At 40.4% G+C, this 13339-nt stretch overlaps 1 protein-coding gene across 9 annotated transcripts in view; it reads left to right on the top strand.

Annotated features, from left to right (window-relative positions):
- Positions 1-13339, top strand: part of eml1 (EMAP like 1) — a 54377-nt gene that overhangs the window by 31407 nt on the left and 9631 nt on the right. For 4 of the 9 annotated variants that reach the window (XM_085379195.1, XM_085379190.1, XM_085379191.1 and 1 more), the window contains exons 3-9: positions 198-251; positions 2912-3050; positions 4218-4265; positions 5802-5930; positions 6833-6861; positions 9230-9256; positions 12137-12266. In XM_085379195.1, the coding sequence (XP_085235321.1) occupies positions 198-251; positions 2912-3050; positions 4218-4265; positions 5802-5930; positions 6833-6861; positions 9230-9256; positions 12137-12266 (556 nt within the window). The remainder of the gene's footprint in view (positions 1-197; positions 252-2911; positions 3051-4217; positions 4266-5801; positions 5931-6832; positions 6862-9229; positions 9257-12136; positions 12267-13339) is intronic. The other 5 variants (XM_085379192.1, XM_085379196.1, XM_085379197.1 and 2 more) reach the window with 5 other exon arrangements.

The following is a 13339-nucleotide window of genomic DNA, read 5'->3' on the forward strand; positions in this document are numbered from 1 at the left end:
TATGCATCACACACAGACTGGCTTGCACACGTGGTTTTTCAGGACTCTTGGGTCTGTTTTTCCACTCTGACCTGTCGATGCTGATCTTCAAATCCCGCTAGTTTTCTTTCATCTGACTCATCGCTCTCCTCTCCTTCCTGTCCCATCTTCTCTTGGACTGTGTTGTCTTGTTGAATGCTTTTGCCTTACATGTATAGACCCCGCTATGATGAGAAAATCTCCCTCAGCAGACAGCAATGTTGGGAAGCCAGGTAGGCTCACTGTGTAGCCTGACTGCACTAACCAGACCTGGTATTGTGTCACTGCCTGCCCTGCTACTATTATCCTAAATATATAGTATTTCACCAGGAAATGCACAGTTGCATTCAATACGGCTCACTGCACTGTGATCCGAGTTTGAAGACAGATCTTTGTGGGAATTTGTGTCAGCACAAAAACTGTTTTATGAGGTTTTGTTTGATAAGAGCCAGGCTAGCGTTCTCCTTTGTTTCCTGTCTTTCTGGTAAGCTCACTAGCTGCTGGCTGTAGCTTCCCACTGAACAGAGGCTGTATTGATTTTCACAACTCTCTCTCTGGAATGAAAAGGAATAAGAAAGCATCCCAACCTATTCGGCTGAGGTGTAGAGTTAAATCAACACCTCCCTGACACAGGCTCAGTTTATTTTCCAAAGTCCAGAATGTGATTCACCTTCACGAATGGTTTTATCATAAGTCAAAGGCACAGTTGCTAAACCTTAAAATGCCTCACTCTGATGATCTCTCCACCTGGTGTCACACAGCTGCATGCTCTTCTCATCTGTGCTGAAAACATTGCATAAACTTTAAAAAAGCGAGCCCCAGAGAGTGATAAAAGGTAGACTTTTTTCACATGTTTTTTGCATTTTTATTGCTTAACAATACTGCATGCATCGATTTTTCAGTGGAGATGTGTAAACTTTGGTCATGAAATCGTGCTGTCACTCCTGAGGCTGATAAAGGCTGCATGGGAAATCAGCTGCACTTCATGTGTTTCAAGTCCTCACATGTGCTTTAGAGTAATGAAGCAAAAGCAGATTAGGATTCTTAGCTGCTGACAGCTCCATTCTCAGGAGTGAGTCTGGACGGATGGAGTTTCAGTTTGATTGGGGAAGTGGAGGATGACTCGGACTCATTGTTCCCCACCAGCAGTCTGCTTTCCCTCGACTGAAGCACAGTGATCTGATTCAGAAAGTTTAACCCAGTCGGGCTGACTGCATGTGGACAATCGTGTACACAGAGGAGCACACGCATTTGTCTTCTTTAACATGCTAACAAAATTACAAACCTCGTTTTGCCCCTGCTGCGTAATTACTACATGAAAGATAACAGAGGGAGTGTGTGCACAGGCCTGAGTATCAATGTGTGTCTGGATGAAGCAGTGTCTATTAAATATTTATCACTGCAGATAAAGCTGCAGCTTGGATCTGTTAGTCTATGCTGCCTGAATGAATTGTGTGTGTGCGTGCGTGTGTGTCGGTGGGTGGGTGTGTGTGTCAGTTTTTCTGATACCACTCCATTTTCTACAAACTGTATTCCATCTCAATGAGAAACCTTTAAAACAATTACATTTAAATTTAGTTTACTTGTTTATATATAATCACTTAATCTTCTCCCTCTTTTTTAACCTGAAGATATAAAACACTGTGCAGTTATTTCCCATCTCTGAACCCTCACATTGGAATTATATTTACATTTGGGAAACAAAACCCTGAAAGTCAAACTACGCTCACTGGCCAGTTCATTAGTTACCCCTTGCTAGTACCGGGTTGGAGCACATTTTGTCTTCAAAGCTGCCTTAATGGTATGAATCCAACAATTCCATATTGATTTGGAATCTGCTGCACATCCGTAATTGGAATCTCCCCGTCCACCACATCCCAAAGGAGAGGACCCTAACATCCTATCCAAATATCACAGCGGAATAGGCAACGCTTTTTCAGTAATCTTTTGCCCAGTGTTGGTGAGCCTGAGTGAACTGTAGCCTCAGTTTCTTATTCTTCACTAACAAGATTGGTAACTGGTGTGGTCTTCTGCTACTGTAGCCCATCTGCTTCAAGGTTGTGTGTTCAGGGATGTTTCCTTCTTCATGCCTTTGTTGAGTTACTGTTGCATTCCTATCAGCTTGAAGCAGTCTGACCGTTCTTCTCTGACCTCAGGCATCAATGAGGCATTTTCACCCAGGAGCCTGAAGCTCATTGGACACTTTCTATTTTTCAGGCCATTCTCTGTAACACTAAAGGTGGTTGCGTGGCATAATCGCAGCAGATGAGCAGTTTCTCAAACCGACCAATGAGTCAAGGTCATGCATTGAGCTACTGCCAAGTGATTGGCTGGTTAGATATTTGTGTTAACAAGCAGTTGAGCAAGTGTATCTAATGAAATGACCAGTGAGTATATACTGTGTATATTAAATGACACAAACGTGTCTATAAACCTATACAGTAGGCCAGTGGCAACCCTGGGGGCATTTTTGGGAAAACCAGCACTACTGTACATTTCATTTATCCGTGTTTCTACAAAAACATGAAGAAATATTTCAATAAATCCATGACATGGCAGCGCATGGTTTGACTCGGCATGGCATGTGTCCAGGACTTATCAATCCTCAGCTCCTTTTGCCCCAGCAGGAAGCCCCCCCACCCCCACCCTCCCCAAACCCATGGTCACTCTAAGAAAAAAGTCATTTTGACATGTTGAGTGTTCAGCTAAAAGCAAAGTAAACTATCTTCAAATCAAGAATTCTGAGTTTAATTGTTTGTTGACTCCAAATTCAATGAATGTGTAGACAAATAACCGAGGTGGCAGTACATACAGCGTTATTTTAAATACACTACAGGTGCTGACTCTGATACTGGTTCTTTCTGAACACGTCATGTCGTCCTCTTTCTTCCAGCCAGGCCAATGATCGCCACCCTGCCGTTACGGCCCACAGTAAACAACGGGACCGTCCTACCAAAGAAAGGCAGCGGGACTCTGCCATCCCCATCTGGATCTGGATCCAGGAAGGACACCAGCGCGCCAGCCAACAAGACGTAAGGAAACCCAGTATGACTGTAAATGTATTTGAGCATTTTTTTCCTCTGCTCTTCTTTGTCTGTTCATTATAATCGATTTTAAGGAGGCTATCGGCATTTCTGGAAACCTTTTGCTTCCTTAGAGCAACTTGAAGGTGTGGACTGTCAGAGTCAGCAGATTTTGTCTTGTTTTTCTACAAAATCCCAAGCGTCATTAAAACCGCTGGAATGATTTATTGTTCTTCACCCCAGAAGTTTTATGTGTCTCGACATTTCTTCCCTCATGTCTGCCTGTGCCACGCCAGGTCATTTCAGCCATAAATCGTCACATTTCTGGCTTTTTATCATCCACACACATTGACATTTAACAGCCCTGATAAAGGGAGACAAAGCATTTTCATCATCTGCTGCTCTGTGTTCTTTGTGCGTCCGTGCGTTTACAGGTGAATATGGAGTGCAGGTTATCAATCTTGCCTGCCAGCATAACAATCGCCTTTCCCCATTCTCTGATGACATTAACTAAATCAGATGAAGCTTGGCACACAGCAGGGGCCTGCTCCAGTCCGCGCAAATGTTAACTCTGCTTCTCCGCCTCTCTTTTAGAAGTATTAAACTCAGGAGCTCAAGCTTTGACACTGAAAATATCTTTTTTTAAATGTATATTTCATTATATATATATCCAACCCTGAATAGTCATAGTTTTAGGGTTGTCTAGTTCCAGGCTTGGCATCGTGACATGAAACAGCACTTTCTTAGTTGAAGGATGATGAGTGGCACTGGAGACTAATGATTAGCCCAACTGTTTTTACTTGTTATGTTGGCATGGCTGTGAATCAGTGTTAACTTAAGATATGACATATGGGTCTCTTGCTACTTGTTAGGGAAAATCAAATCCATCTTCCCTGTGGAGGCAACGTCAGGCTAAAGATGGAAATAGAGTGAACGCTGATAACACAATAGCAGCAAATCTTATACCCCTTAAAGTCTTTAGTTTTTAGTTGTATTCCAAGATAGAGTTATTTCTCATCAGATATCTCTTCCGTGTAGTCTCCTGTATTGTGCTGGGTCCTTCCCATCTTTTTCCTGTCTTCATTGTCTGTCTCTGATTATATGTCGTTTCCCACTGTGATGCATTCTGTTTATGTCTCATTCACCTATGTTGTTATGTCCTGCCACTCTGTCCAGTTTCTCCTCCCTGTCTCGTTCCTCCAGAATTCTCTATCTGCCCCTCAGGTGAGACTATCACCACGTTACAGTATGCTGTAGATTTATACAGCGCTTAACTGATCTAACACATGCTTAACTTGATCTCCAGTTTTTAAAATTGCTCACTAAATTATATGAATTTTTTTTTTATTCGGTGTGATTAATCATATGTTTTTTAAGTCTTTGGTGCAGTGTGTGTGTTATTTGCTGTGCCTGTGTGGGATTACTTAAACTGCAGACTGATCACAATCCCATCAGCACTGGTGTACACAGAACAGCCTTCAAAGCCCTGTGGTCCAATTACTGTGATTCCTCATGGGATAACGCGGCAAACAACAGTGTCTCTCTTTCTCTCACTCTTCTTTCCATCCTGTTCTCTTCTTTAATGAACAAACACACACAGAAGTTATCCCAGAAGGGATAACAGCCACCGGCCAGTTTTAGAATTTGAATAGACTTTCCTCCCATAGGGTGGATTAGGTGACTCGGCCTGCTGGTCATTGGATTGCTGATGGAGCCTTTTTATTGTTGTGAATGGGCAGGCTGCCGGCACCACCAATATGCAGATTTACAGAGGTCTGTGCAGATGCTGTGGTTATTATAATCACAGAGGAGTAAACACAGTAAAACTCTGAGGAAACGGCACTGTGCGGTTTTGTAAAAAGTTGTTTCTTTCTTCTTCCCAACTTTTATTGGACCTGATGTCCTCAACTTTCCTGTTTTGCTGTTAGTGAGGTAGCAGTGTTTGCTAAGCAGGCCCAATGATCAGTGGTTCTTCACACTGGGCTGCAAGGACCCTCTGCAGGTTAACAACCGATAACCATTCTCAAGGTGTAACAAACCTCTACTGCTGCTGCACAGTTTGACCTCCTAGTGAATGGAGATGGCGTGAGTAAATGAACATCTCTATTCATGCTACCATTATAAAGGTGTCCCTGGATGATGTCCTTGCCTGAAAGGGGTGCATGGCCCCAAAAAGTTTGAGCTTTAATAATCTTCTAAGAAAGATGCTTCGAGTCCTGAAAGGTGTTCTTAATCTCCTCAAACAACTTTGCTCATACTGCTTACTTGTAATCAGTAATACTAATATTACATAATATTCACACACTCTGATAGGAGCAACTCAGGGTTCAGTATTTTACCTAAGGATACTTCAGCATCCAGGCTGGAGGCTCAAACCACCAACCTTTCAATTAGTGCACAGCCGCTCTACATCCTGAGCCACAGCCAGGAGGTAGAGCGGGGATAAAGCTATTCTAGTACTTAAGTTGTGTAGTAATGCAGCAAAAGCAGCAACAAGCAGGGTTTATTTATGTAATGAATTAATCCAGAATTAAATTAATCTGTATTACTTAGTATTTAGCCGTCTGCCAGCTTTGCCCTATTTGTGAGTGGCCGGTTGTCTCTAGGTGCCAGACGGGGACAAATCTGAGCTGATTAAGGGGGGGGAAATGTATACATCTGGATGAAAACTTTACCAGATGGCATTTTCAGAAAAAGCAGCATCCGGTAAGTTTTGTGACCTATTTCTTGTGACTTTGTCTTCCATCCTTTTAATCACAGCACTGTGAGGAGAGCCAATTCTAATGAACAAATGGGGACACTCAATCGGAAAGATTCAGGTGACTCCAAGGGCAACCGAACCCGAGCCGGATCCACCGGAAGCAACTCCAGCGGCAAAAGGAGTGACAGGTTAGGCAGAACCGGCAGTGAATCAGTTTTTCTCCATTCGGCGCCACATGGAAGCTAAGATGTATAACAATGTTTGTGTTTTGCAAACCAGAAACTACAAGGTTTTTCTTATAAGGCTCCTTTGTCCCACACGCCATCAAACTGTTTAACTCCTCTCTGGAGGGGAGAGGGAGGGGAAACAGGAGGACAAAGGAGGGGGGAACAACTAAGCTGTAGTGCCTCTTCACCTCACTGTACAATACCTTGTGCAATACTTTTTGTAAATAGTCAACAGTGCAATAGACTCAATACTTGAAATGTGCAATTCACTTGTATTTTTATTTTTTATTCCTATTTATTCTATTTATCCCCTTTGTATATTTTATTTATATTTGTCTCTGTATTTATATGTGTGTGTGTGTGTGTGTGTGTGTGTGTGTGTGTGTGTGTGTATGTATATATGTATATATGTGTGTATGTATATATGTATGTGTGTGTGTGTGTGTGTGTGTGTGTATATGTGTGTGTGTGTGTATGTGTGTGTATGTATATGTGTGTGTGTGTGTGTGTATGTATGTATATATATATATATATATATATATATATATATATATATATATATATATATATATATATATATATATATATATATATATATATATATATATATATATATATATATATATATATATATATATATATATATATATATATATATATATATATATATATATATATCTCAATTCTGTAACTGTAACTTCGGTCGTTGCTGTGCTTTTTGGAAGTCGAATTTCCCAGAGGAACCCACCCGAGGGATTAATAAAGTTCTATCTTATCTTTCAAATTAAAACATACAGTAGCGATGGTTTACCCAAAGTTGGGGTGCTGATTGACAGCTGTCTGTTTACTCGTTTACTTTGCAGCAAACAGAGGGACCCAGTGTTCAATGCAGGTAAGAAGCATCTCCTTTATGGCTGTCTGGCCTTGATGACTATGGGTTTCCAAGCTATGGTCCAACTCATTGAGAGCCATTACATAAAAGATGCTCAGTGGTTCTCTGTGTCAGTCGGAGGTCAATGCATTTTTTTAGAAATCCTGTTAAAATACAGAATTATGTATTCACTTTTTTGTTTATCCCTAAAAGGAAGCAGTGCAAGAGATGCCTTGAACTGTTTTCTGTACCCAGACGACCACTGACGGCTAACACACAATGCTTTGTCTTAGTGTTCATTTTCTCCATTATTTCCTCCCTCACAAGTAACAAGCATCCTACATCCTCATCTTCAAATTGCCATTTGTCTTTTTTTTTTTTTGTAATAAGTTCTTCCTGCTTCTTATGTTAAACTGAACTTTTGGTTGCACTGCTAAACAGTTTGTCATTTATACTCAGTTAAAAAAGCAGATCCTAATATTGTCCAGTGAGCTGATAAACTTCCTCTGCTTTTGTTGAAGAGATTCAAATGCATAAATATATCAATAGCAAGCCTTCAGGGGCTTTTCCAAGTAAATCAGAACTTTACAGGAAACTTTTTAAGGGTTTGTCTTTGAGGCCACAAATAATGATATAAAGTACACTCCTGGGTAAACTGTTATAGCTAATTGCATTGGCATTTGCTATAGTAACTTTCTAGCTAATTAAATTAGCGGCCAGGTGATTTCCATAAAACGATATAAACGTTTTTAATAGCGGAAGGAGTGCAAGGTTAATATGACTCACGTAATATGTGATATTAGTGCAGCAATGAGAAAAAGTACGGTGGCCCTGAAAGGTCAAATGTGTAACTTAAGAAAACACCAGCAAAAATTCTGCAAAAGTACACAAAATAAAATAGAAAAACCTTACAAAAAAACTAAACAAAACTCACAAAACAGAACGTGTTTTGGGGGGACAATAATGTGACGGAACAGCAGCGGAAGTGACATGCTAACAGTTAACGGCTAAAAGCAAACAAGCATCTACAGAATTATATGAGTTATGAGACTAAAACAGTCAGCCCCTTGTATCTTTTTCCTCCTCACAACACTGAGGCGTCTTCCGCTTCTTTTAAGTTTGTCTCAGGGCGATTCTTCCCATGTTTTGGTTTCTGTCACTTATGCAGCCGTTCCGTCATGGTAATGCTTCCCCCAAGAACACAAGTTTTCGGTTTTCTTTACTTCCATTGTGGGTCTTTTTTTGGATTTTTTTTTCTTATCTGCATTTCTGTTGTGTTTTGTGTACTTTAGCAGCATTTTTTTTATTTGCTGGTGTTTTCTTAAATCGTAGTGCATTTGACCTCTCTGAGTTACTGTAAATTTTAAAAAGTTAAAAACATACAAGCATCTAACAGCTGAAAAATTCCTCTCAAGAAAATCCTTCAATCTGATGCTTTGAATCTTTTTGAATCATGCACCTCACAGGTGAACCAGGTCTTACACGGTGTATCCTTTGAACAAAATCCAGAAAGCACATTGTAACAAGACAATGGGACTGAATATAAAATTAGATGAGTATTGATCAGAATTTCCATATCCAGCATGCTATTGATTTCTGCCTAAATTGCACCGCTGCGTTTCATCTGGTTCCATATTTACTTGGCTCGATCTACAGAACGAGACAAAGCTTTACCAGGTTTCTGTCTGTGTTATGAAAAGATAAAACAGCGTGCAGCTTACTTATCCACCACATGTCACAAACTGCCTTAAATATTCAGAAGTTTAAGGCCATAGTTTAAAAAAAAAAAGAAAAACAGCAATTTACGACACAAAAAATGATCGAATGAGCCAGTCAATATTCCCGCTAATTTATTTCACTTATGTCATGCTCTGATGATTTAGGCTAATTGATCATAGGCAGCTTGATAGGCATAACCTATCACTATGTGACAATAAACCAATGTGAGCAATAATTGCAGTCTTAGCTTTTATCTCATGCTTGCCTGCAGGACATGAACGTAAAATGGTACATTTGATATTCAGTAAAAAATAGTCTTTGTCCTCACATTAAACTAATCTAACAAAATAGACATTTTTCTTTGTTTTTAGCTTAACAAGGACTAAAAGGGTTAGTAGATGGGGGTCAGGTGGGGGCTTTAATTTAATTATTCACTTACAGTGTAGGAGCAGAGGGTGGAGCACCAGGAAACGAGCATTGATTCTTTTGGCCATTTAAGGAAAGTAGCCATTAGGAATGAGGCTGATTCATTAAGAACATTACGGAGAGAAGCTGCTGTTCATTAAAACCAGTAAACAGGAAGTTCACTCATATTAGGACAGACCAGGAAGTGAGGAAGCGATGCCACGCCTCACCTGGTGCTTGTGTGTCTCTCTGTGACCTTTACAAGGAATGCGACGTGTGACCCACTGCAAAGGTAGGCCACTCACCCCCGTCCCCTAATACACATCCGCTCCCAGTTATCCACAGCTCTCTGGACACTGCAGACAATTTGTTCTGATCTCTGAACACATATCACTTTTGCTCTAAGCCTCAAAAGCTATTTTACTCTTCTGGATAAAATATGGAGTATAACTCTGAAATTTCAACTCATAGTTTTGTTCACCTCCAACTTTTAGGTATCTAAAACTTTCGCAGTACACAGAAAGCTGTCCAGACAGGGGCGGGAGTGGGTTCACAAAAACTGTGTGAACATAGCCTTCCCTGGATTAATTAACATAAAAACGCCCACACCTCCTACCTAACCTCCACCGAGTGCTGCATCAGAGTGGGATTGCAGTGTTTGCAGTTTACTTATACAGCTGTGGGCGAAGCTGCCGCCTTACCACAGTTGTGCCTGTTTGCTCACAGCCTCACTTTCGCTCACAGGCATTTAGTCTCTGTCACCATAGTAACCACACAAAGATTTCTGACACTTGCTGCCTCGCAGTCGCTTTGAGTTTTTCTGCAAACTCTTTAAATCCTCTGTTCTCAGATCCTTCGCTTCAGTTCAGAGCATGTAGATTTGCCACTGCTTATTACCTCCCCACCCTCAAAGTGAATATTTGCATTACAAACACACTGAGTATCTGATTTTGGGTAGTTCCTATTGAAGTCTGTTTGATTTTTTTTTTCAGCTTGTAGTTTTCTCACACAGCCTGACGAGTGTGAGTGTGTGTGTGTGGTCCCCTTCAGATGAGTGTTTGAACAAAACTGACCAAAGTGAAAGCCAAGCCCACTTCTTTAAAGATATATTGGTGTTTGCACAGCCTTGTTACAGGGGCATGTAATCTTTAAATCAAACAATGAGATGATTGTGAACATTTTGTTGCTAAAAGCATCTGGTTCCAACGTTTCAGGCTAGTGACTTCTTAAAATGAAGTCGTGTGTGTGTGTGTGTGTGTGTGTGTGTGTGTGTAGCCTCTTGTCGCAGACTGGACGTATTTGTGTTTTTGAGAAGTTAACCCCCAAAAAGGTGTTGTTTACCCCCTAAACCTTTCATGTTAATGTTTTAATTAAAATAAAACCTGAAAAAAACAACACTGAAGTTAGACTTTCAGTCCAATTTGATTAATCGGAAATTCAGCAATAAAGCTTTTTTTAAATGTAATTAAGAGATTATAGCCCCATAAAATATAGCAGTTATAAAATATATGGTCTTTTTTTGTAACACCATTTTCTTTATTTTGCAATCTCTTCCAAAGGCTGTAAATTATGATCTCCATTTATAGTAAAATAGAGGATAATGCAGGGAATGCTTTTAGGGCGTGGCTACCCGCAATTGTGCTATGTCTTAGTTTTTTAAACCAGAAATGATACCCAAGGCACAAATCTGACTGAGAAACCCAGATGGCCAGAACCAGTATTGTCAACTCAAAGCATTAATATGCAAACCAGTTGACAACCATGACTGCTGCCATCATTTATATACAGTTTATGTAAAGGCTCCAAAACAAGGTTTCGAATGACTGAGGGGGAGATCTTATATGAGACCAACTAAAAATGACAAATTTAATTTGCATTGCTCAACAGATACTAAATTACTACTTTTCTAAATATATCCCAGTCTTCAACAATATGCTGGCTTAAATTGGGAATAATTTCCATAGTTTCCCTGTGTCCTACCAGTTTCATAATTCTTGTACTTAATGTAAAAAAAACTTCATGTGTCTAACTTCTTGCATTTCTTGATCCTGCTTTGTCCCTATTTTGCCCTCTTCATCTGTCCGGCCCTGACAACCTCTATTGCCCCGCTTCATCAACAACTCCCCTGCTCTTTCTCCTTATCTATGTTATAGTCACAGTACAGATTTACCTCAGCCGCTCTACAAAGTTGACTGGGAAAGGCAGCGTCCCTGCAGCTTCAGGGGTAACAACCCGTTCAGCCGCCAACACACAACAAACCTCAGAAATCAGCAGGGCCAAAAAAGGCAACTCTGCTAAGGTTTCAGTGGCCAGAACGACCCCGAATTTTAGCATCCAGTTGAGGAAGACCGGGAGCCTGTCATCCTACTCTCCCCTTAATACACCCAGCTACCGCAGCCCTATTAAATCCCCCAGCCAGTACTTCCAGATTTGTTATTAGCAAACATAAGCAAGCTTATCTAGAGAGGACAGCATGTTTTATGTCTAAAGTAATAAAGGAAGATTCATGATTTTAAACCTGATCTTTCCCTTTAAAAACAACACAAGGAAAGAATCAGAGAAAAAGCAGCAAAATGAGTACAAAAACCTTTAAAGCCATCAATTTGATCCATTAGTCAACCTTTCTGATTATCTGTTAACATTAAAGTTTATTTTGTTCATTTTGGTTTCCTTCTGCATGGTTTATTTTGCATGTTTTAAAATGATTTCTCAGTGTTTCCTCTTCTAAGCCTCAATCTGGGTTTTTTTTTCTTTTCACTGCTTCTTGTGTCTGCGTTTCATGTTGGTCAATCTCTGCTGTGAGCTGAATATTCCTGAGTTGTGAAGATTTTTAACAAAGTGTTTGCAGTTTTATTTTGTGCTGCTTCTTGTCATATGTGTTTTGAAATGGCCAATAAAAGTCCGTTAAAAAGCTGTTTGTCTTCCCAAGCTCTGTCATTTTTTGATCATCTCACATCACTTCATCCTCTCGTCTTGTCTTACACTCAGTATTATCACCCTTGTCATTCACACCATAATGGATGTATTAAGTAGCAGTGCTGTGTGTGCTTCTGTTTTGCCGTATAGTAAAAAAAATGACACTGTAAGTGATTTAATTCCACCCAGGATTCAGGGGTTCTGTGTTTGTGCATCTAAACATTATCTCACCGATTATTCTTGTTGCCTTTTCTAGAGGAGGGTTATGTGAAAATGTATTTGAAAGGACGCCCCGTCACCATGTACATGCCCAAAGACCAAGTGGACAGCTACTGCCTGGAGGCAAGAGCAGAGCTACCTAGCAACAAACTCAAGCTGGACTGGGTGTATCCTTTTACTGCAACCTATTTGCCAAATACCGGAGGCAGGGAGCTTGTGTGAGAGCATTTTGACATGTTTTGAACAGAAAAAGTTCAAGTATAATCCCACTTTCTGATTTGGAAAGTTTCTCAAAGTAATCATCTGAGGAAATCCACATTGTGATGTAGTTGTGGGAGTTAAGAGGAGGAAGGCGCGAGCCTGTCTTTTTGCTTTCCCTGCTTGTCAGAGCAGATCTGTTCAGATGTTCATTTTCACCGGATTGTGCTGCCGCTGTCGGAGCCGGGCTCATCGCTCTGCGGCCTGGAGTCAGTAATAACCTGCGCACAGCTGGCAGGCTAAAGCACGGCCAGTCAGCAGCTCCTCTTGTGCTGTTTTATTTTTACTTTGTGTCACTGCGGTTTTATTTCTTTGCTTCTTTTGTTCGTTGATGAAGGAGTGAATATAGCTGGTTGTTAAGCCTGTCACAAACCCAGAGGCAAAACAGAAAATGATCAAATCTGATAAGGAAAGCACAAACAACAAACACACCGACAGAAATACAAACGTGGGCCGTGCATTTTGGATATGATGAATTACCCATTTTTAAAATGGACCTATATAGCTTTTGGTTGTTTTCTTTTGCAGTGAAGAATGTCCACATTAAACATGCCGAAAGTGTAATTCAACAATAATATGAATAGAGCAGCATGTAATGCTTTAAAAAGCTCTAAACGCTTGGTTTCAGACCGTTTTCCTTGGATCTACATGATGTCAAAGAGACTGAAATCTTTAATGCAGTCATCTCAGCCTTAGAAGCCCCTCCCACCCACTGTTCAAGTGTTCTGTTTGCAAGTGGCAGCCAATCAGAAGAAAGGCGAGATTAGCTCACTCAGTGGATGAAATGAAAAGAATGAAGACAAAGGATTCCTTTTCACTATGAATCATGCAAAGCTAATTTTATAGTCTATTATTTTTGCTTCTCCTGATCTCAGTTTTAATCCACACAGTTTAAATTTATGAATGCTACACAAATGAAAGCACATAGCTGTTTGTGATTAAAGAAAACAGAGCAAAACATGTGTTATAGACCCATTTAGGG

This window comes from Diplotaxodon limnothrissa, linkage group LG19 (genome assembly GCF_057381915.1).
Source record: "Diplotaxodon limnothrissa isolate DT_005_m linkage group LG19, D_limnothrissa_male_GT1.1, whole genome shotgun sequence".
In the NCBI taxonomy this organism is placed as follows: Eukaryota; Metazoa; Chordata; class Actinopteri; order Cichliformes; family Cichlidae; genus Diplotaxodon; species Diplotaxodon limnothrissa.